At 33.8% G+C, this 24,562-nt stretch overlaps 1 protein-coding gene across 1 annotated transcript in view; it reads left to right on the forward strand.

Moving 5' to 3' along the window:
* LOC128997761 (fatty acid synthase-like) overlaps positions 1-24,562 on the forward strand; it is a 53,067-nt gene continuing 28,505 nt past the window's right edge. The window contains exons 1-20 of the mRNA XM_054423435.1: positions 1-22; positions 4,618-4,813; positions 7,299-7,451; positions 8,536-8,709; positions 9,568-9,768; positions 10,337-10,575; positions 11,246-11,476; positions 12,103-12,300; positions 13,576-13,710; positions 14,069-14,299; positions 14,900-15,089; positions 16,937-17,166; positions 17,843-18,147; positions 18,763-19,024; positions 19,506-19,614; positions 19,795-20,052; positions 20,630-20,809; positions 22,399-22,553; positions 22,934-23,101; positions 23,531-23,677. Of these exons, the coding sequence (XP_054279410.1) occupies positions 4,618-4,813; positions 7,299-7,451; positions 8,536-8,709; positions 9,568-9,768; positions 10,337-10,575; positions 11,246-11,476; positions 12,103-12,300; positions 13,576-13,710; positions 14,069-14,299; positions 14,900-15,089; positions 16,937-17,166; positions 17,843-18,147; positions 18,763-19,024; positions 19,506-19,614; positions 19,795-20,052; positions 20,630-20,809; positions 22,399-22,553; positions 22,934-23,101; positions 23,531-23,677 (3,762 nt within the window). The 5' untranslated portion in view covers positions 1-22. The remainder of the gene's footprint in view (positions 23-4,617; positions 4,814-7,298; positions 7,452-8,535; positions 8,710-9,567; positions 9,769-10,336; positions 10,576-11,245; positions 11,477-12,102; positions 12,301-13,575; positions 13,711-14,068; positions 14,300-14,899; positions 15,090-16,936; positions 17,167-17,842; positions 18,148-18,762; positions 19,025-19,505; positions 19,615-19,794; positions 20,053-20,629; positions 20,810-22,398; positions 22,554-22,933; positions 23,102-23,530; positions 23,678-24,562) is intronic.

Consider the following 24,562-nt stretch of genomic DNA (forward strand, 5'->3'; position numbering starts at 1 on the left):
CACCATTGCATCACCACCCCAAGTGAGTTTAAGCTGAGTGTAGTGCACGGATAGTGAACAAGTGACGTGTTTAGAGTAGGACTAATGTAGCCTAATACATATAATATTAGTTAAGCCATTAAACCATGATAGAGTATCTTGCAGCTTTGTCATCATTATGTTATGGAACATTTAATGGTATTTTCTATCTAGAATTGTTTGAGTGTGTTGTGATGTTTACTATTGATTTAATATTACTTTACTTACTTTTAAAGTATACTAACCAAATAACACAATCCATTCACTAGGTTACTAAGTATTACTTGTTTTCTAGTGTCATGGCCAAAGAATACAGAGCAAAATTTAAGTTCATCAGAAAATAAGAGAGAAATATTTAGCTGACATCACGACACTGAAATGTAACTGAAAATGAGAAATACATCAAAACATGTATGAGATTTTGCAATAGGATGAGATGTATAGATGGATGTATGGTCTAGTGGTTTGATCTACCACTAGACCATGAGTCTACTAGCAGTATAACCAAAGTCTGTGGTCAAACTTGGCTTGGAAAAGGGTACATCTGCTCTGATTTCCCATCAGAAAAATAATAGGGCAATCTAGTAATATTAAACATTGAGTTTTTACATACACTATATCTATTAACTTGCTGTGAAATTTAATTTTATAGGAACTATTTTAATAGCTACTTTTATAAATGCATTGCGATTTTTTGGGAAATTTCAATGACTGGGCAGTTTTATTTTGTTTTAAACCCATAAATACCAATTAGTGAAATAATTCAAGGGTTTATTCAATCAAGGATGAGATAAAGTTTTTTACTATTGACAATATAAAAAGTGCCATTTGTAATTTTACTTAAGGTGAGATTAAAAAATTTAATTCTACCTGTTTTCACCTGTTTATAAGAATTTAAAGTTAATTTGGTTGGTTTAGAAATTGCATATTTAAACTCTTTGTTGGGTTTTTAAAATACCAAAAATAGTAAAATGGGCGTTGCTTTACAGATTGCCTGTCACAACTGAGTTGAGGGCGAATTAAAAAAAAATGCTCAGTTTGATGAGATTATAAGTGGAAAAATATACTAATAATCTCTTTGGTTGTTCTAACAATAGGTTGCTGACATTGGTTGTTCTAAGGGTTAAAACTAACTTGAACACACAAGTACCACCTTTAAATTACAATGCTCAAGTTCTTACCACTCTAGTTGTTTAGTTGTATACTTAGTCTGGTTCTGAGTAAATAGAAGTATTTGTGCAATTCACATGTTCACCTTTATTCAGATCAATCCAACAGTCCCTGTTTAAAAAATGTCTATTGGTATATTAGTTTGGTTAATTTACTGATTTCTAACTGAAATATAGTAATTAGGTCAACATTTTGTTAGGCTTAATAAATAGAACCACTAGGTAGGGCTTATATTTTTAATCACTGCAATTTGTTTATTTATAGTATGTCTAAAAATATTAGCACTACAAATTGAAACTCCAGTTTTACTTAGTAAGTATATATTGTTTTTTTTTTTCAAATAAGTTCTAAATATCTTACAAAATTGACTTAGTGAGACTAAATAATTTTCAATAATCAGTAATATTTTTTTTTAAATATAAATGAGTATTTTTTTTTCTTAAATTAACTTGAGGTTAAAATTGAAAAGCTACACCATATAAACTAATTTAAACTTATTGACTGACATTGAAAAGTTTTATTAAACAGAGAAATAAGTGGTAAATATAATTAAACACCTAACCGGTATTAGATCCAATTGTGTTTAAAGCAAATATTAATCATTGTGCCATTGTGTTTAGACAGTAATCTATCAAACATAAGATTGCGCTATGAATCTCATCACAATGTAATTGAGTTAACATTCATGAAAACAAAATACGGCATCATTTTATGGAAATATTAATTTTTGACTGCCATCACTAATGATTTTTTAAAAGATAAAAACTATTGCAAGATTTTCTTTAGAGCTTCAAATAAATATTTCAATGTAAATGTGGTATGATGTTATGAAAGCTTACCGTGGATGTTAGTTAACAATTTTTATTTAGGATAATTCTTTGCCCCAGGTTAAATGCAAGTTTGCAACTCAATTAGAAATCAGAAATCGGAAATCTTTATTCACCATTGATCATATTACCGGAACTGTACATGAAATAGGCTTTGTCATATAGTATAGCTTTGTCAGACAATATCCACGAAATATTGGAGGGATTTTAAATTAAGTTCATCCATAAGCGTAAAATATATTTTCCTTCAAGTCAACAATAAACACAAACTTACATTTACTACAACCCCTCTATTTTTTAGAAATACATAAAGGTTCCTCCTACCTTACAAATATTTATTTAATTTAGTGCATTATCTTCTTGACAGAATTTAATAAATTATTCGAGTATTTAAATTCTTACTCCCCCAAAAGCTAGGAATAGGACATATTACTCTTAATTATCTAACAATTACCTTTAAAAAGAGACAATATTTTTAATGGAGGAGTATGTTGGTTATTTTAACGTTTTAATTGAATTAAATTGCACATACAATAATAATGTAGTTAAAATATTCCTTTGATGACAGAACAAGTACCCAAATAACAAAAAACCGTGTTTAGTGTACATGAATACTGACTAATAAGTTTCAGAAATTACTCATTTTATTCGCATCAAACTAAGCAGAATCAACAATCAAAGAACCTATAGTAATATTTTTTACTGAAAATGATTTTCTAAATTTATACTTTTGACTACATATACATAACGATAAGTAAAAAGCCGTCTTCATGTTGTTGTAATATATGTCTAAAAAAACTTTTTCTGCTTAAAAAAACAATTTTCTGGTTGTATAAAACTTTGGTTGAAACATACACCTTGGTAATATCCCTCCAAATGAGTAATGACATAAATTCCTTCAACATATCGAATTTCCCTTACATTATTAACGATCACACATCATACACTTAAAAAAAGTCGTGTTCAACACCAAGTAGGCCTACTAGCCAAAGTATTTACTATGATTTAAACTAGTGTCCATTGAACTTCATTTTATCAAAAACGCTACTTTGTTATTTCATTTGCTTTAAATGAATCAAATTAAATCGTTTAGTGTTTGAATTAACTTGTGACCTTTCTATGCTAAGCAGTTCCCAGCTGCTGTGGCATGACTAAACATGCTTCATTGTTGTCCACATGTTGACTTGAATAATAACCCTGAGTGACCCCAAGTATTGTGTTCAGCCACATTTGATTTTTTCACATTTACACTCAAAGAGTAGCAACTTAACTTCTCTGAGGAAAAACTCATGTAATGTTGCATTTGATCTGTTGATTTTTTTCATTCATGAGGTGTAATTTAAATGTTAAATAGCAAAATGATAGAGCTACCTAGCTTGAAAAATGATGAGGAAATATATAAAATGATCATTCATATCTTTCAATTTTTAAAATTGGAGATGAATAACGAATAACACAATTCTCAAATAAGTCGTCAAATCTGTTTTATTTTAAATTTATCCGAAGACAACTCAAAACAGCATCTGGTACATGGTTAAAATTTATGGAAGAATATTTCTAACTTGTTTTGTGAAACCATAGTTACAGAGGTAATTCATAATTTTGAGCAGTTTATTACACCTGTGAACATCACTGTTGGAAGACTAAATGCTAAAGCCTTTTAATACTGTATGTACTACAATTGAACATATAAACAAGAGGCATATTGGCTTGACTAAAAAGGGGTTTTTAGTGGAATACCAGTCATAAACACAGTACTTCCTCTGCATAAAAAATAAAATAAAAAATACTTTAACCACAATCTGCCCAAATAATGGCCCTTTGGAGGCAATGTATACAGATATAATTGATAATAACAATAAGTGTTTATTAATGTAATGTGATTATAATGTATAAATAAATAAAATAGTAGAAGTTGCCAGGCTGAGTGAAATTATTGGTAATAACTTTTTGATCTCAAAGAATCCCAAAATTGTTTGAATTGTTTGGAGTTCCATTCATTTAGTAAAAACATAGTGTTACAATAGAACAATTAGTTTCACAAATCCATATATTGTGACCTGTTTAACATATTTTATGTTAGCCTCTGAATCACTTGTAGTACCTATACCTAAATAAAATAAAGGGGTAAATACATTTTAGACCGAAGTGTAGACAGTCTGTCTAGACTACCAATGGTAACTCTCATTGGGGGTTTTTATCAGGCAAATCAGCACAAATTGGTATCTGGTGGCTTGAAGAAGACTCCCATGAGAGTAGAAACCAGTAGCCTAGATCAGTCACAAGGGGGGGGGGCGAAACAGGGGGTACGGGGAGTTATGGGGTACCCCCAGAAAAATTTGTGCAGACTAAGTCTCCTAAATGGCAGTTTTATACCATTTCGTTGTCCAAAGTTAGTGTGACAAATTATTTTACACAATGTGTATGCACGACTGTATTACATGCTATCAAAATGGTAAATGTATGTATGCCCAAGGGGGGGGGGGTCGCCCTCCCTCTGGATTCGCCATTGGCTTAGATAGGATCATAAGAATTACTTCGGTATAAGAGGTGATTTAAAAAACTTTCAACATATTTCTTATTGTGCTTTTTTGTAAAACAGATGGCAGGAACTATAAGTGATCGAACCCTAGCCTTGGAGGCGGGCCGTAGATTGGCACAGCCGGCTCCGGGAGAAGAGGTGGTCATCTCTGGAATAGCTGGCTTCTACCCGGACTCTGACAATGTCAAGGACTTTGGGGAGAAGCTGTTTAACAAAGTTGACTTAATATCTGATGATGACCGCCGATGGAAACTAGGTAAAATATCATACATTTGAATTTATTTGGATCAACCGTCTTTTTGTTAGGATAGTTAGCAATATATTGTATGGTACAAGGAAAATAAAAGGCTTATGATCTAGGGTTTTGTGAGTATGTTATAACTTTCCACATTGATTCTACATTATTAAAGCTATGTGATTCAACCAGAAAAATAAAAAAAAAAAAACTTTCCATTGTGTATTATAAATTACTTTTAAGTTTGTAGCTGAACAAAACCTAACAGTTCTACTTCATTTATTTACATTATGAATGCATCATCTTAAAACCAAATGTTATAACAAAGGGTAATGATCTCCTTCTTAACAGTAACTACATTAATAGTCGTGCCCAGATCAGGGCAGTAATAAAAACAATTTTTTTACCATATGGCCATTGTCAGTTTGTCCTAGAGGGGACTTCTACATGTGTGAGATCCCTAACTAGTGTATACGTAGAGTGAATGTCGTACGTAACGTTTATCAACATTTTTCTTTACAAGTTTGATTCACTCAGTGTATTTTATTTACATTTGTATACTTTTAAGATGTACTCAATAGTAGGTGGTTGGGTTTATTTTCCCTCTGGTGGATCTTCCACCATGGCTATAAGTTGATAGATCAAATTTGAAAGCCGTTTTCTTATCCAGAGGGTCATTTTCTGAATTAGTTCACCATGTATATGTTCACAATTACAACCAGGGGCGGACTGGCCCGCCGGCCCACCGGCCGGTGGGCCGATGCGCCTTCTCAACATTCCAATATTTGCGCCCTCGTTAAAGGAAAAATTCATAAAAAAAATTTTAAAAAATGAGACGATATGTATTTTTTAGAAAGCAAGAGGAAAAACTTAGAGTAAAAGTTTCAGCAGTGAATAGCAAAACACAAAATCGGGTGTGAGACCTGAATAGACACTGTCGACAAGCGAGAGCAAAGCAGCTCTTCTCTCTCGTACGTGTAGGCCTACTCCGAGTGGAAGGCACTTACTTTACTCTGTGGTCTGAGCTACTTAAAAACAGCTGTCCTCTTCCCGCGTCATTTTACGCCGAACCCGAAAAAAAACTGCACTGCGACCACGAGTACTAGAAAAATACCGGTATGGATCATAAACATAAACAAATGACGTTTTTGGCCCGAAAATAAACATTATTTAACATTGCTTAAATGGAACTGCCAAATCATATGTTCAATGCTCAGTATAGGATTCAGGCCAACAACGTCATTTGTTTATGTTTGTGATCCATACCGGCATTTTTCTAGTATTCGTGACTGCGACTGCATCAGACATCGGTCGGTGTCACGATGTCGTCTATGGTAAACAACTAGTGAAGATAATTTAATATTATTCATAATTGTTATAATATTTAATTATTGCTCACACTATAACTATTTCACTTTAAGTCACATTTAATTTTATCAATATCAACTCAACTCTCTTGTAAAATGGCGTTTGCCGTGCATGTAATAAATAAATAAAGAGTGTGAGCTGAGCTGCCAGTGCCAATTAAAATGTGACTCTCTTTAGTGAGTGTCTGATTTGTATCTCTGTGTCGAAAGCTTCAATTTATTTTGATATTCTTTACCTACACAGGAAACATGAACGAAAGCAGTATTGTAGAATCACTACTTTTACAAAATTTAAATAGATTTAATGACGGTGTATTTGTTAACTTAACCATTACACAGTAAAGGTTAAACAGTAAACAGTATTTTAATATGTGGCTACAGCCTATTAATTAACTATTTCAATATGCCCTATGGCACTAATTTTGTCAACTTTCCTATTTTAATTACAGATAGCCAGCCTAAAATACCTTCGTAGTTCTCTCTAGGCTATTTCGTTTGTAGAAATAGGTTAGGTAGGCCTACTTTAGGGTTACAGTTATGACTTAATGTAATACTAAAAACTTTAAGTCAATAATTTGTTTTTGTTCACAGTGAAAGCATATTGTTTGTGTTAAAATAATTTCATAGAAATCTAAAATATATAACTTCTGTTATTTAAAGTGCCAAAAAATACAACAGTTGCAAGTTCAGGCTGTAAACAGGAAGCAAATGATTTATATTGTATGCATGCAGCCAAGCCATGCAAGGGAAAACAAAGAAAATACACAAATATAATATGAAAGAACCTAAGAAAATCATTTGTATTTTTATTTTTGTTAGGATATTTACTGTCAGAATAGCACCAAGTCGTGTGGGTAAATAGTCTAAATTTTGTAAACCAAACATTGACCAATGGTGTCAGTTATCAGATTTCTGATTTTCCACTGTTAATGCCTCTAGATTGCCTAAAAATGCGAGTTTACAGGTATAATTTTTAAAAAATGTCCCAGGGGCAGACCCTCGGACCCCCCGGTTGGCGCCTTCGGGCTGATCAGGGTTTACGCCCTAATAGAGTACCCAGTCCGCCCCTGATTACAACAAATTAAAAACCCATCACACTTTTATAACTTTATTTCTTCATGACATAAAATCTGTTTCAGAGCACCCTGAGATTCCTCAAAGAACTGGAAAACTCAACGAGGTTAACAAATTTGATGCAGCTTTTTTTGGGGTTCATTTCAAACAAGCACACACCATGGACCCTATGTGTCGTATGCTGCTAGAGAAAGCTTATGAAGCTGTTGTAGATTCTGGTGAGCTTTAATTTGTTTAAAAAATAATTATTGACATTCTGATAATATAAATAGATTGAGATTGAGCATTCATGGATGGATTGAGATCTTGAGTATTTAAACAAATTATTAAGATTATATCGTTTTCAGTTATTGGCTACATACATTTTGCTGTAATCTATATTTAGGAAACCGCACAGCTCAAGATAAAATATTTAAAAAATATGATATATTTAATAAATGTTGATAAACAATCTATTGGCTTCTCAATTGTTCGAAGCCTTTATCACTTTAATAAATTGTTTGCCTACTAAATCACTAAGGACTTTGTGATACTTATCTATTAGGTTTCAGTAAAGTTTATCTTGGCATAAAAATTGTCAAATGTGATTTCTAAGACTTCATGTTTTTTTGTAATTTTAATGGGGGCAAGTATAAGGTGTAACAAGTTTAGCAATGAATTGATTTTGCATTTATTGAATTTTCCCAGATTTTAAATGTTGAAACTTTGTAACATTGTATTTCCATTTTCCTTTCCTCAGAGACGATTTGTATTTGGGTTCCATTTGGTTCCAGGACCAATATTTTTGCAGTTTTGTTAACGTGTAAATTCTTCTGATCTTTTAGATGTCATTCTACGCCTCTGTTATTTAATTTAATCGGTTTTGTTGAAGATTTGTAGAGCTTTAAAAAAAATATATATATATAATTTTGAGAACAAACTGATGTCATGTTTAATGTTTACTGATGTATTGTGGAATCTAAAAAAAAAACATTTTTAGATACAATGTACGAAACCCTAACATTGCTGCACATCTGGCATGTAAAGCAGGTCCTTAATTCTAGCCTCTAGGATTTATGATGGAAGGAGAAACTCTGATAAAATTATAGTGTCATTTCCATTACCTATTGAAGTACGAGATTGGTACTGTATCTAATTATGAAAAATCTTTCACTTCAACATCTTTTATGAACAAATTTTGTTTTGGACACTCAACTACAAAGTCTTTTCTCCTCTTCAAATATATTTAAACATAAATTAATGCTTAATTTTGAACTAATGCATTTGTGTCTTCTTCATTAACTATTTAAAATATGATTTTAGGTTACAACCCTCGGCATCTAAGAGGTACTAACACGGGAGTTTTCATTGGTGCCTGCTTCAGTGAATCGGAAAAAACATGGTTCTACGAGAAACTTCAGGTCAATGGCTTTGGGATCACTGGTTGTTCTCGAGCTATGCTTGCAAATAGAATTTCCTACTGGCTAGGAATCAATGGTAATGTTGTCATGTATAATCCAGGCTTTGGAATTGAAACTGGTTAAGTTTTAGTTCTTGAAACATTTTCAGTGTGGTAATGTTAATCCTGAGACAAAGGATATTTTTTTGTACATTAAAAAAAATTTTCTTTTAAACATTTTGATGGTTCACTATTGTTGGTGAAGTATTAAAAAAAACTATAGAAAACATGTTGTTTTTCAAGTAAATACACTTTTAAGTGTACAAAGCTATGTTTAAATTATTTGCAACAAAACATTTTGAATTTTAAAATCTGTACAACTTTAAAATTTTAGGCCTAACAGTTCTGGATCTACGTTTACTCTCCTTGATTATCCCTAGATGTGTAGTTTTTCTCATTATTTAAAACAATATTAGAGTGTATCACATAGCGTGGATCTATTGAGGAACAAGTTTCCTGAAAAGTTAGAATAATTGGTTACTTGAAGCCACATTATTAAACCCTCATTTAAATTTTAGCTGGGACATTTTCTTCATACAATCATGACAAACTTAAAAATAATACCAAAACCCTACCCAGGCTGATGCTAACCGAAACCCACAATGGACCTCACTTAGAAACCGAAACCCTTGGCCTTTGAGACCCTGCTTTAAAATACACCAATGCTGGGCTTCTGAGACAGGCACGTTATGAACAAACAACCTGTCAAGGTCATGGCACCCACGCAAAATGAACAAACAATATATCAACAGGTAGGGGAAGAAAAGGGGGGAAGGTATTGGGGGATTGGAATCCCCCAAGTAAACAGTGTTGCCAACAAGCTTTGGAAAATTCCCGTGGGCCTGTCAGACCAGAGATTCCGGTAATAGTGTTAACTAAGATGAGATTGTTGACAGGTCCCAGTTACACGGTGGACTCAGCGTGTTCTTCGAGTCTTTACGCGATGGAGCACGCTTACAAGTCTATACGAGACGGCCACTGCGATGCAGCCATCGTGGGAGGTTGTAACCTTTGTCTTCATCCTTACGTCTCCTTGCAGTTTGCTAGACTTGGTGTGCTTTCCACAGATGGGAGATGTAAATCATTTGATGAATCAGGTGAGAATCTATACCAATTACACTGACAGCAACTAGCAGTTGCATAGTAAGCTTCCCTACTAAAAACATCATTGTTTGAAAACAGTGAAAAATGGTAGTTATTAAGTCTAGTGTATAGTTTTGTATATTTTGTCCCAGGGTACAATTTTTCCCTTTCAGAAAAGTCTGCTATTCCAAAAACAAACTTTAAGGCCTCTGGACCTTATGTCTACATAATTATTAGCAGTGTAATTTGGAGTACCGGTATTGGTATCTTAAAAAATTAAGCATCCCCTTGCAACATTTTGCAAGGGGATGCTAGCAACATTTTGCGTTGGACTGATTTAACATTTCTTATAAGATGCGACACATGTGCATTAAGTATATAAAGCAAACGACAGTACATAAAAAAAATCTCCATTGTGTTTTACTAAAAAAGTATGTTTAAGATTTATTTAAATAATATGGAGACGTATAACCAAATAATGTATATTTTTTTGTTCCAATTCCAATGTTTTTTTAGAACTTAATTTTTATGGTAACTGTACTTTATGTCAACAACTTGAAGTTAATAAATGTTTTTCAACAGCTAACGGTTACTGCCGATCAGAAGCTGTCTGTATAATATACCTACAGAAGGCCAAAGATGCAAGAAGAGTGTATGCCACTGTTGTTCATGCTAAGACCAACTGTGATGGTTACAAAGAACAGGGTATCACATTTCCGTCAGGTCCTCTTCAACAGAGGTTGTTAGAAGAGTTTTACGAAGAATGTCAACTTAGCCCTTCATCCCTTGCTTGGGTTGAGGCTCACGGAACTGGAACGAAGGTACATTTAGAAAGTAAAAGAGTAAAGTAAATACTATATCTTGTGGCAATACTTTGTTGGAATAAAAACTGTGTATGTCAAAGAACTTGATTTTATCAACATACAGCCTTTATCATCAAAGAGTTTAAATTGTGTTTATTTCAATACAAGGTACTAAAAGATTTCACTGTGACCTTTCACTGACATTTCACAAATGTAACAATAAGGGTGTTAAACAAGATTAAATATCAATCAAACTAAAGCCATTCTGCCTCTCTGAAATTTACATTATGACAATGCATTTTTTTAGATGCCATTTCATGTAGCAAAAGTGCCTTGTTGAGTCAGGTGTGAATCATTGGTTAGGTATGTACCTTTTCTTTATAACTGCTATTGATTGTGAAAGAACAAAAAAGTCTTTCTTATTTTGGAATATAAGAAATATACAGTTTATTTATTCCAAAATTAAATCAATATACCACTAAAATCCTACATACTACACTCAATCCCCATGGTGGGGCGTCCTGATAGTCAAGTGGAATCATGGATTGAATTCAAGGTGATACCCTTTAGGACAGATTTGTAATTATATTGTATATGCTTACAGACATTTTACATAGCTTGATTCCTCACATCAAAGCAACCATTAGATTAATGTAGATAGAAACTCAAACTGTTCTGTGTTTCTTAGGTTGGAGACCCAGAGGAAGTAAAAGCGTTGGAGAACGTGTTCTGTCCCGGGCGATCATCCCCTCTTATGATCGGCTCAGTCAAGTCCAACATCGGTCACTCGGAGCCTGCCTCCGGGTTATGTTCAGTCACTAAAGTCCTCATCGCCATGGAGACTGGCTTCATCCCTCCAAACATCAACCTCAAAGTCCCTCGGAAGGACATTGAAGCTTTCTACAATGGAAAAATCTCCGTAGGTTTTATTAAAGTTTACTTGATGATTTTATTTGAGCCTCTAGTGTTCCCCATATTTTATTTCAATTCCGAGAAATACAGTTTTTTAGGTCATAGTATAAAAAAGTGACATATTTACTCATACCAATAAATAAAGCTTACCTACATAAATAAATTAGACTAAAACAACAAAATTAAAAAATCACACTTTGTCAAATAAGTCTTATAATCTTGGAACTCTCTACCAAGCAGATTATTTCACTTTTCACTATTTAAAAAATGGATCAAATCAATCATGGATAGTTAACAAGATAGTCTATGAATGATTTTGATTTTCACTGGCAATGGAAAGAATAAATTAAATGTTTTGTCTATTGCCCAGTCAAATAGATTAATAACCATTTTTAAATAACATAATGTATTTTAAATTAAATATGTTTCAATTTACAATGGATTAAAATAGTTTCTAAAAAAATAGTTCAAACTATAATTTCGTAACCAATTGTTTTACGGCCCTGAGTGTCAAATTACAAAGTACTGATACAAACATAGTGAAACGTGATCAAATCTTGTATTTTTTTATTTGAGCTATTTAAATTGGATTTCACAGGCTTTACCATTTATGCGAAATATAAAATTTTCCAGGTTGTCACTGAAAAAACGCCATGGAGTGGAGGCATGGTGGGTATCAACTCCTTTGGATTTGGAGGTGCTAATTGCCACGTTCTATTGAAGTGGAATGAGAAGGCTAAGGTGAATAAAGGAGCTCCCAACGATGACATACCAAGAGTGGTTCCTGCCTCAGGAAGAACTGAAGTTGCCGTGGACACTATTCTCTCAGACGTAAGTCGTCACTCACAAAAGCTTAAAAAATCAAGAACTTGCTACAAAGTATTTTTGAAGTGGAATAAAAATTCATGATGTTAAAATATGTTTGGATTGGGCATGAATGAAATCTTGCCCTAAATTTGATTTGATTAAATTTATATGACACCTATACACTAGGGAGCGTATTTTAAGTTGAAGACGAGTGAAGTAGTAGTGTTGAATAGCGTTGTTAGTTACTCTAAGATGAGCTGGTTCTGTAGAATCAAACTTACTACCTATAGGCAGAACCAATTACTGAGCCCAATCAATGACATTTGGATCTAGTTTTGAACCATCAAAAAGCTATTGAAGTTTATCACGTTCCAAAGTTACATTGAATGTACGCTCGGTAGAAGTTGAATGATTCATTGCTATACATAGAAAAAGACTATTTTAGATCAACTCATAAATTATTAAATGTTTGTTAAATAGCTTAAAAGTGTATAACAATGGAATTGTGCATTAATCTATTCTATAAAAAACATCAAATGTATAACCATTTAGAGAATAAGTCAAATAAATGATAAAGCATAGAATAACATTTCCCCCTAAAAATGTTTATGAGTTCCTAAGCAGACAATGCTTACAAAGCTTTTTAACACGTTCACTGCGGGCGTATCCGATCGGATACGGGCCGAGCGCTGTTCAGACGCTGTCGTAACCGATCGGATACGCTCGGCAATGCCTTTCGTATATCATCGTTTTTGCTCTAGCGTCGGTCGAAGGCAGACCTATTCCACGTTAGCGTGTAGTGGGTGACTTTCTTTTTGTTGTGTTGTAGGTTGGTAGTAAAATTTCCCCATAAAATCCCCGTCTGGCAAACTTAAAAATCAACTTGTTGTCCCGTCTTTCTCCCTCAAATTGGCAATACGATGGGACCGACTACGTTCCAAGCAGTGCTGCTATATGTGAGTGTTTAGCGAACTACGTCGACTCTTGTTATAAAACGGGACATCACCGCACGTTATTTGCTATTCGTCATACCAAAATATGAGAGCCAAACACCCGGCAATCGGGTTTGTTCGACGCTGCGGGCTGCGCCGCACTGGGGCTACGCCTGCCATTTGATGGCCCGCAGCGAACGTGTTAAATTAATTAAATTTTCATAATAAATTTTCCCAAGGAATAGGTGGAACATCCTAAATGATGTTTCAGGTAATGTAAATCATACTTGATGCTACTATTGCAAATATCAACGGATCATTTTTTATTTTCTGAGACAAAAATTTTTTTATGCACAAATATTTTTAGGTTGAATCCAGGAACATTGACATAGAGTTTGTAAAGCTGCTTCACTGTGTTCACACGGATGAGATTCCCGGGCATATCTTCCGAGGTTTCACTGTGCTTACACCAAACAACACTGCCCGAATGCGCTCAATTAAGGTAAAAACAGCTTTGGCAGTTTAAATATCTATATTTGATGAAATAAAGATAAAACTTCACCCCTGCTGTACTATTGCTTTCCTTGGTAAAGAATTAATAGCCACAAACTTTTTAGGTGATTTTATTTACTTAATTTCAAGCAGAGGACTTATGTTTCATACATAATATCTTATAAAAATTACTCTTGTACATAAATTCTACTACTTTTGGTGCAAGGAACATCAAAAATTTAATAATACAGCTTAATTAATGGAATTAAATCACTTCACTAAAAAATGTTATTCAAAGTGATTAAGGTTTGTTATGTTATCATTCAAATATTGTTTCTAATTAACAATGTACCTTCCAAACTTTTCAGTACTACCCTGGAGACAAGAGGCCAGTGTGGTTTGTGTTTTCTGGAATGGGCTCCCAATGGGCAGGAATGGGAGCAACCCTCATGAAGATTCCAGTCTTTGCTGCAGCAATCCACAAATGTCACCAGATTTTGAAACCAAAGGGTGTTGATCTGATTCGAATCATTAGTGACCCAGACCCAAAGATCTTCAACAATATTCTGAACTCCTTTGTTGGAATTGCAGCTATACAGGTAAAATAATAGTAATATACAGATGACAACTTAAGTAAATATAATGGAATAATTAGAATATTTATGTTGTTAATAAATCATGTATATGAAAACTGAAAACTTAATTGTCTCTTTTTGTTACAAATGTACTCAATGTAAACATATAACTCAATAAAATACACAATACACACAAAAAAACAAAGCAAGAATAACCACCGTAGGCTGAAATGTATGTCGGTGGATTTTCAACACTTGCTGAAGTTCTTATGTATCAAAGAGACATCTTATGTATATGAGATTTACAATAAAAAATATTGTTCAAAAACCAAATATGTTTGTAAGATATGTTTTTATCAAACAAATTTTAACTGCCCTCCTCCATAGACCACTGGTCTTTGCAGTGATCTAAGGAATGTAAAGAAGCTTTATGGCATAAGTCACATGGGCAGAGGTAAGATATTGCAGGTGGCTGGTATCGAATGTAAGCAATGTCTGCTTTCTTACCCCAAGAGACTACTGAGCTGCAGTGTTCGATATGAAAGTAGAGTTTACTTGAAAAGTAATTTGGTCAACAGCTGAGATCATTTACTCGGTGTATACATTCCTACCTATATATTACAGATTGGTCTGGTGGATGTATTGACAACCGTGGGAGTCAAACCGGACCATCTGATAGGTCACTCAGTAGGTGAGCTTGGCTGCGCTTACGCTGATGGCTGCTTTACAGCTGAGCAGATGATTCTGGCTGCGTACTACAGAGGTCTTGCATCCTTGGAATCAAAACTTATCACTGGGGCAATGGCTGCTGTTGGTGAGTTCTTTGTTTAAAAAAATAAAATAATTAGGATATTGCTTTTTAGCGGGTGCTTTCTTTGTCTGAAAGGCCTATTCTTTTATTTTAGATGGATGCATGTGCTCTCTTAACCATTGGGTAGAGCTTTCTCTAAAAGCTATTGGTTCTTGGCAGGATTTGAACTTGGGTCTCCAGAAAAAAGCTTCCTGAGTTCTATTTAGTAGAACAGCTGCTCCCAGTTCAGAACTGAAACTGATCATAAAATGTTGATAATTCTTTCAAATTTTTTGAAAGAATAGGTTATGTTGTGAATTTTTTTGTATTCTAGTTCATAAAAAAAAAACATTTGAGATTTTGTCCCAGCCAACTAGAATTTTTACTACAGCCATTGACTTCCAATAAAAATAGGTCTCAACCATAGCTAGTTTATTTTTATGGTAACAATGTCTTTGTTCCTGTTCCTAAGTTAGGTAAGGATGTTTAATGGATTAAGCGGTTAGCTTAGTACAGCAGGAGTTTTATATTTATTTTAAACTGTCAGTTATCAGACTGTTTGGTATTTAAGGTATTTTGCAGACATTTTGTTGTGTCAAGGAATAAACTATTTTTCTCGATTGCACATGGTGAAAACTTGTTAGCGAACTTCCCTATAAGGAAGTAGCTATTACCGTAGGTGGCACGGTAAGACCTAGGCCCGGGACCCATTTACTTTGTTATTTTGATGTCGGCCAAAAACACAATTCGTTCAAATTTGTATATATTTATTTATTATTTATATCGAGTTATACAGTATATGTGTCTGTGAACGCGATAACTCGAGTAATTTTTGTCCGATTTTGATGAAATTTGTTTTAAAGGTATAAACATAAAGCAGATTAAACTTGAATGAGTTCGCGAACCAGCATGATCAAACAATGGGAATAGGGTTTTACGGGAGGTTTTATGGGGCAAAAATTAGTTTTTCTCATTTTTGACCCTCAAAACACAAAATTTTTTACTTTTTCTCTAGACCTTTTTAAAGAGCTTAAAAAATAATAATTTAGTATATCAAAGTGTTTTATACGGTTATTGGTAACGGAAAAAGTTAAAAAATTGTAAATTTAAAATTCCCTTGTTGTTCTTAAGGAGAATATTGTAAAATGTTGTAGTTTGCTTGTTTATGGATATATTTTTATCAAACTTGGCAAATTTATTTTTGTACGGTTATTGGTAAAGGAAAAAATTAAAAAAATTAACATTTAAACTTCCCATGTTATTCTTATAAAGAATATTGTAAAATTTTATAGCATTGAGTATACACGTAATGTGTATACTCAATGGTTATAGTTTGCTTGTTTACGGAAGTATTTTAATCAAACTTGGCAAATTTATTTATTTTATACTAAGCTATTAATATTTGACTAAAAACCACATTTTATTAGTTTCCTTGTAGCAGCAAACCTTAGGTACTCGTTAATCCTAATGTTATTTGAGTAGATTTAATTGAAAATCAATTCAGACAAATGGAAATTCGCTTAGTGGACAGGTTAGCTGCGGCAGGGGTATTTTTGAACAATTGTGATAGAAAATGTCCTTAAAATAACACTAACTTACCATAACCAAAAACAAACTTCAATGAATTAAGAACTCATAGAATCTCTCGGTTTGTTTTAGTTTGAACAATAGTTAGGGGTTATAATATTTTTAAGTTTGAACCGGCATTCATAACTACATGATTAGTTAGTGATGATGGATGATTAGTTCAGATTTATCTTCCTTCAGCCTAAGTAAATAACAGTTGTTAAGTAGTTTGCTATGACGAGAAAATTAAGACATGGAACAAATCAAATTAGGATCATACCAGTAAAGTGTCGCTCAATCTCTAGGTATGGGCTACAATGACATCAAGGAGCTCCTTCCCCCAGAAATTGACGTGGCTTGTCATAACTCTGCTGGAAGTTGCACCATCTCTGGACCTGCTCCTGTTGTTCAAACATTTGTGGCTAAACTCCAACAGCGGAAGATCTTTGCCCGAGAGGTGAATGTAGCCAACATCGCATACCACAGCCGATATATTGCTCCTGCCGGACCCAAGCTCCTCTCTTATTTGAAACAGGTAACTAGATGCTGATATGGTTTCTTGTTGTTGAATATAACCTATCATTCATCATATGTATTTCTCGTAGCTGGTAAGTTTATTTTTAAATATTAAAAGCCTTGAATAACAGACTGGAACAAATATATTGACAGGAAGTTACAAATTCAATAAACTGAAAATTTAGGAAAACAGCAAGACATTTTCTTTAGAGTTGGTGTCACCAAAAAAGGACAGTGAGACTACCTTCCTCTTAGTTAAATCCTGAATAATGAATATAGTTTTAATTTTCTTTTGAAAATCATGGGAATTAATAGGTTTTATCAAGTATTGAATAGCTTTATAAATAATCTTTTCTCTTGGTGTAAAATTAGGAGAAAAGAAGACATTGTACTTTGTATTATGTCAGTGTAGGTTCATGATTCTTTTTAAGTTAAATGGATAGTTAGGGTTTGTAGGCAATGATAACTGTAGTAAATTTTTGCAATGGACATGGACATGGAGCTGTGTTTTAGATGACCTATTTCTGCAGCCTGGTTGTACCTAACATCAAAAAATTCATCTTGTTCTTCTCAATATTTCCTTCAATTTCATACTTGATCATTAGGATAAATTGAGGTAAAATCTGACTCTGAGTAGTAATGAGAAGTTTTTCATATATATCTCATATCTGTCATATTGTCATGACTGTCTCCAGGTGATCCCCAACCCGAAGCCCAGGTCCGCAAGATGGATCAGCAGTTCCGTCCCTGAGGCACAGTGGGACTCTCCCCTAGCCAAGCTATGCTCTGCGGACTACCATACCAACAATCTACTGAGTCCAGTGCTGTTTGAAGAAGCGTCCAAGCATATTCAAGCTCGAGCTATTGCTATAGAGATTGCTCCTCATGGCCTCCTTCAAGCCATCCTGCGTCGCTCCCTTGACAAACAAGTTGTCAACATTCCTCTTACCCAGAAAGACAACCCAGACAACTCTGTGGTGTTGGTCACAGCTTTGGGAAAGTAAGTATTATCTTGTGTTTGAAGTTAAGTATTTGAGGAATAGGGTGAAGAGTAAGGCACCGTAAATTTTCTTTTTAAATTCACATTGTAGAGGTGCTGTTGTTTTAAGAGATAGAAAAGTGGCTGTGGTTTATAGGAAATAAAGGGAGGTTTATATTTATCCAAAGTTTGGTTGCCATATATTACTGGATACGCAAGGAGTACTTATTTTGTGACGACGTGTTCACAATTATTCCTGCGCAACTTGCTTTTTATTTGTGATCGCAACTGAGCTGTATATGCATCTTTGCTTTTTAGCCATAAACCAACACCACATTCCATTCTCTTCAATCAGTAGCGCCATATTGTAATCAAAATTACAGCTGGTTTTAATTGTAATATTTACAAAGTAAAATAATCTTCAATACCAGAACTACTTAAAAGACCTGGATGTCTTTAAAAACATAAGAATTCAAAAATAATTTTCTTTACATTGCTATAATTTCTGTGACATTTATATTAAAAAGATCATTGACAATAATTTAACACTACCCATTAATCATTTATTATATAACTTAAGTAAAATTTTCTGGCGTGACCAAATTTTAAATCTAAACCAATTTATTTTTCTTTCAGGCTTTATGAGGTGGGAGTTAATCCCCAGTTTGCCAATCTATACCCTGAGGTTCCTTTGCCTGTGTCCCGTGGAACTCCCATGATTGCCCCGTTAGTCAGGTGGGAGCATTCTGAAGACTGGTATGTCACTTCATACCGTATGCAGGAGAAAATAAAGTCTGGAGAAAGGACTGTCAACATTAACTTGAAAGACGATGAACTGGAGTATCTTGGTGGCCATATCATTGATGGCCGTAACCTTTACCCTGCTACTGGATACCTGGTAATATCATAATACATTCAACTTGAGTTTTAATATTTATTGTTATTGTTATATTGTTACTAAATTGTATGATTTGTACAGTACCTTTGCCGCATGGATACCTTTGTAGGTAGTAACATTTTTAACTACAGCACCAGTCTATATGCATTTAGTGCTGATGCAAGATTAATTAACATCACATTAATTAAGGATGTTTTGGATAATTATAAGCTATAATTTTCATTCTACTCACCACCAGAGACCTACGCCAACAGCAGGTTTTTTGGTGTGAGTAGTCTACACAATTTTTCCTCAAGAAGAAAATATAGCCTAAATTAAATTAATATTCATTGAAACCTGCAGCCTCTAAGGGCCGTGGCAAGTAAACCTATTCAATATTTTCCATTTCAACCATACCTACACATTTTTCATAGAACAATTTCAGTATCATGCTTAAATATCTTCTTCCATAAATCTAACTATTACCTCTATCCTTTTTCAGGCTTTAGCGTGGGAGACAGTTGGTTTAATGAGAGGAGAGCTATTTACTGATGTCTCAGTGGTCTTTGAGGATGTTCGATTCCACCGAGCTACAAACCTTCCCAAAGATGGTAACCATCCTCTTATTATAACTGAACATCATAATATAGCATAAATAGTTAATTTGATATACCCCGAAGAAAAATATAAATTTGAAGCATTTAAAACTATAATGCCAACAAAATGTCAACTGATCAACTCATCTTGATTGAAATGAGTCTAAAAATAAATAAAAATCATATAACTTTCAGGTGGCTTGGACTTCATCGTAATGGTACAGAAAGGAAGTGGAAACTTTGAGATCGTTGAAGGAGGTGCTGCAATTGTAACTGGGAAGATTTACGTGCCAGAAAACATCAATAGAGAAATGGTAACACTAGACCCTCCAGTGAATGAAGATGCACCTTCACTGTTGCCTTTGAGTGGCAAAGACTTCTACAAAGAACTTAGATTGAGAGGATACAACTACAAGGGACTTTTCAGAAGTGTCACCCAAGCAAATAACTCTGGTATGTTGTTACAAAAAAAGCCTTAATTACTAACCATTTGTATCTCAGATTGGCACAGACTTTTTTGTTTTTTTTTCTCTAATCATTGTAACAATCGTGTAATTTGGAATGGCATGTAGGGAGGATAGTGTGAGGGAGACAGAAAATTTCCACCACTACTCTTCCCCTACTATAATAGCAGTTATGAGATAATTGTACAATAAAAAGCGATGGTGGTGAGGGAAGAGTTCTAAAGCGCAAGCGCAACCAGCTTGCTGTTCTAAATTATTCTATCTATCTATTTACCCTTCTCAAATTTGAGGATTTTTCAAACTGCTCCTTAGAGCACAGCTAAGCTAGAGATATCATATTTTACTGGACCATCACACACAAATGGTTATAACAAATATCTTGAAGTCAAACAATTTCTTACAATTTTCAAATAATTTCATACAAATCATTTAATATTTAACTAGATACAGAATTGGGTGATAGATGGCTACCCCTGTTATTTGAGAAGATTATAGGCAAAATAGTGAGTTTAATGAAATATAAAAGACTATGAAGCACAATATTTTTATAAAAAATGTTCTTACAGGTTCAATCGGTAAGATCTTGTGGCACAACAACTGGGTGGCGTTCATGGATAACATGCTTCAGATGCAAATTGTACGAGAAGACACTAGGGGACTGTTCGTACCTACCTCAATTCAAAAACTAGTCATTGACATCAAGAAACATGTCCAAACATTGTTCTCCCTCCCAGAAGAGCAGAAAGGTCAGTTATAAGCTTATTATTAAAAACACTCAAACTAGAACTATTTTTTTAACATCGTTAAGGAAATCATTGTAGACTTTTTCTATAACAATTACATTTTCATTTTAATACACGTTCTCATCAAAGGATGGGATTAGATTCCAGATTCCAAAATATGCTACCAAATAGTTATATAGAAGAAAAAGGAGTAGTGGTTTTGGATGCTTTCTACTAAAAAAACAATTTGCAGGCACAACTATTTTTCTGGTGTTGTTCCAAGTTTTTCTCAAAGAGCTTTCTTCAGTTATTCAGAGTGTTGATATCTATCTACCTCTTTGATGATAACACCTTACTGTACTCCCTTCTTCCATCCCATATAGATTAACATTGTCAATGATTACCTTTATATGACCCTTTCCATTCTTACAGTGTACAGTAGACCCCCTCTTAACCGACCCTAATGGGACCGGACTTAGGTCGGATAGCTCAAAAGGTCGGGTAAAACGAGCAATCCCTAAAATCACAACATAATGAAGTGCTATTTATTTGAAATTATGTAATCATTATTTTGACGTCATACTTGCATTATTTATAAAATAAACTACTCTTATCTCCTTTTTAATATTGATAGTAAAGTCACAAATAAACACAAAACACGGTTAAGTCAAATAGGCCTACTTTCAGTGGAATATAATGTAATACTAGGCAAGAGTCAATACAATTCCTATTTTAATAACTTTAGTACTGTAATGTATGAATTGATACTTTCCAAATACATCGTAATACAGTACAGAACCTTTTGTCGACATTAAAGATACAAGCGACCATTTTGTTACAAGACAGGACGTTTATTTATAGCCTCTCACTGGAGGCTCGAGGCACAAAAACTATCTTGGCCTTGGAGTTGTTAACCCCTTTCCCTGCCTTCCCTACAAGTTGCGTTGCTTGTTTACTCCGGCGATAAGAAAATCAGTTCTCAAAATCGTAACGCACTTTATGATGTTATAAATTTGCCGCACAGATAACAAATCAGATAAGATGTGCTCGAGCTGCGAACGATGATGACTAACTGACAATAGGTTATGCTATATATTTTGTGATCAACACAAAATAACTTATTGTTAGTCATATCCTGTGGAGATAAGCATATGGTTCAGTTCTCATCGCCCAGCGTGGGAGCGGAAACGCCGAGATTCCTAGGAAGCGGCGGTTAAAACGAACTGCCTTCAAAGCAAGGTCGGTTAAAACAAACTATTATTTTATGATCGAAGACGGATAATCCGATTATCGGTTGATACGAGGTCGGTTAAGAGGGGGTCTACTGTATCTACAAAAACATATCTAAAACATAGCTACTAACTAGGTAGGGTATGTTGTTGATTCAAGTTGGCGAACAAGTTCAATAAATAACATCAACTCCCCATCACAAAAAAATTACCTCAAACAAAGTCAAATGATTTGTTTCAAGTTTTTTTTTCTGTTTGTGTAGCAAACCTTTATTTTGCTGACACAAAATGTCAGCAAGTGAAAAGTAAGTAAGTAAGTATTAGTAAAAAGTATTTTTGTTAATTTTGAATAGTGTTAAAATGTTATTACTTTTGACTTTTCAGAGGTTCCCGTGTATGTGTATGAGTATCTAGATATGATCAAATCTGGTGGAGTCCAAATTGAAGGTCTCAAAGCCAGTGCTATCTCTAGAAGAAAGCCTCTTGGAGAACCAGTACTTGAGAAGTACGAGTTCTTCCCTCATGTCACTAATGAACAAGTAAGTGAATAATAACAGTACAGTATATCTCAATTCATATATTGACAGAATTTTATTTTATAGTTTTGATTACTGTGAAATTTTGTAAAAAATAACTAGTATTGAAAATATTGGGTTGACAGATGTCTGGTTGGAGTCATTTTAAATATCATACTGACCCTAATAGAGGTATTGATTCACATTAATACCTTTTATTTTCATCATTATAGTAATGGTATATCTAAAAAAAGTCTAAATTGGTGAATTCATGACCTCAACACTGATTTAATTTACAGAGAAATAGTTAAATTATTAAAATTGTTTATGACTGCAATTTTGTAATATTTATTTTCGTATGTATTTATTTATCACATGAAGACTGATGTTTGTTTAACTTTCAGGACACTGACCTGAGCACCTTCACCAGAATGTGTGTTCACTTGGCCCTCGAGCAGGTCTCTTCCACTAAAGTGAAGGTTGTTGAAGTCCTGGATAGTAGCTGCAATCCGGACGCCACTCTACTTTCCCCAGCCATCTTACAAATTCTTGGAGACCTTCCTCTCATTCAGGTATGATGATTCTAATTGTTTTGTATTTTGTTGAACTACTTTTCTTAGAGTACACAATCTTATTTCAAACACAATCCTCATTTTGACAGAGAGTACTATACAAAATAAGATAATAAATAGGCCTAACACATTTTAATGTTGTTAAAATGTTCAGATCTTCTACCAGGTCTCACAAATTCCCTCGTACAGTGGAAAGTGGTCGGTGGTAGGCAATGTGTCAAAGGAATTGTTTTTACATCTTCGTGTATTCTCATGTATGTGTTCTGCAATGTGTATTATTTCATATTTTCAACAAAAACACCATTGCTGGAATCCTAAATTCTTTTCATGTACTGTCACAGTCTCAGCTAAAAGACTTTGAGTTCTACTACTGTACTTTCAAAATAATTTTTCTTATCATAATCTCTTTAATTTGTATTCCCAATGCAGGCTGATATCACAGTGTTATCTCCTGCTGATAATCCCAAAGTTGTGGACATCGGTCCGAACATTGTTGTGGAAGACAAGAAGATTACAACTGACCAATCTGCTGTGTTAGTCGTGGCTTCTGATCTCTTCTCTCCGAGCAGAGCTGAGGTACCTAACTCATCAGCAGATTTAACCTAATAATAGTGGCACGGTTTTGTTTTGACTCGGAGTTTAACAGGGATCATGTTCAATCAAAGTAACTATAGTGGGAGATGAACAACTTTAATTTTTAAAAATATCAAAAACTAATGACATTAAATCAATCTAAATAAAATGGATATTCTACAGGCTCCTTTCATTGAAGTTAGACAATAAAATTCAATTACTGAGCTGCACTAATTATAATAATTCTTGCCTACATGTCTCAAAATAGGAATATATTTATCACTTTCTCATTTAAGGCTGTTTGAAGAAAATATATTATATTTTAAAATAACAATACAAATTAATATCAGACAACCACCAACCTAAAACTGGTGGTTAACCCGATCTATCTAAATATTTATATCGATAAAGTAATAAACATGTAGTCTTACCAAAAAAATGAAGTGCTCCGTGAGATAGTCTAGGGCCAAATGTGAACCTCTCGGTTTAACTAAAGCCTAAGTGTCTCCAAGTTGCAATTACTGAGACCAATGGGTACAATGATTCGATCGATTAAGTAGGTTACATGTCATTAAGAATAACTGTGTTTATATGTGCCAATAATCAGACACTGGTTTAGTTTTAAAAAATAATCCCAAGATTTAGAAAATAATTTTGGCGACTAATCATCACAGTCTCAAAATCTAATTTCAATGTTATTAACTGTTATAATAATAATTGAAAGTTTGGATTCTTTTCAGGTTAAACAATTTTACTAATGTTTTTTTACATTTTAAAAATCGTTTTTTAAAACAGTTTTAAATTCGTTTTTAAAATGTTATATTTCAGTTTCGTTTTTTTAAATTTGTTTTTTTAAATTTGTTTTTTTAAATTAGTTTTTTTATTGCC

This window comes from Macrosteles quadrilineatus, unplaced genomic scaffold (genome assembly GCF_028750875.1).
Source record: "Macrosteles quadrilineatus isolate MER2022 unplaced genomic scaffold, UCM_ALF_1.0 Scaffold_7__1_contigs__length_78375512, whole genome shotgun sequence".
Lineage (NCBI taxonomy): Eukaryota > Metazoa > Arthropoda > Insecta > Hemiptera > Cicadellidae > Macrosteles > Macrosteles quadrilineatus.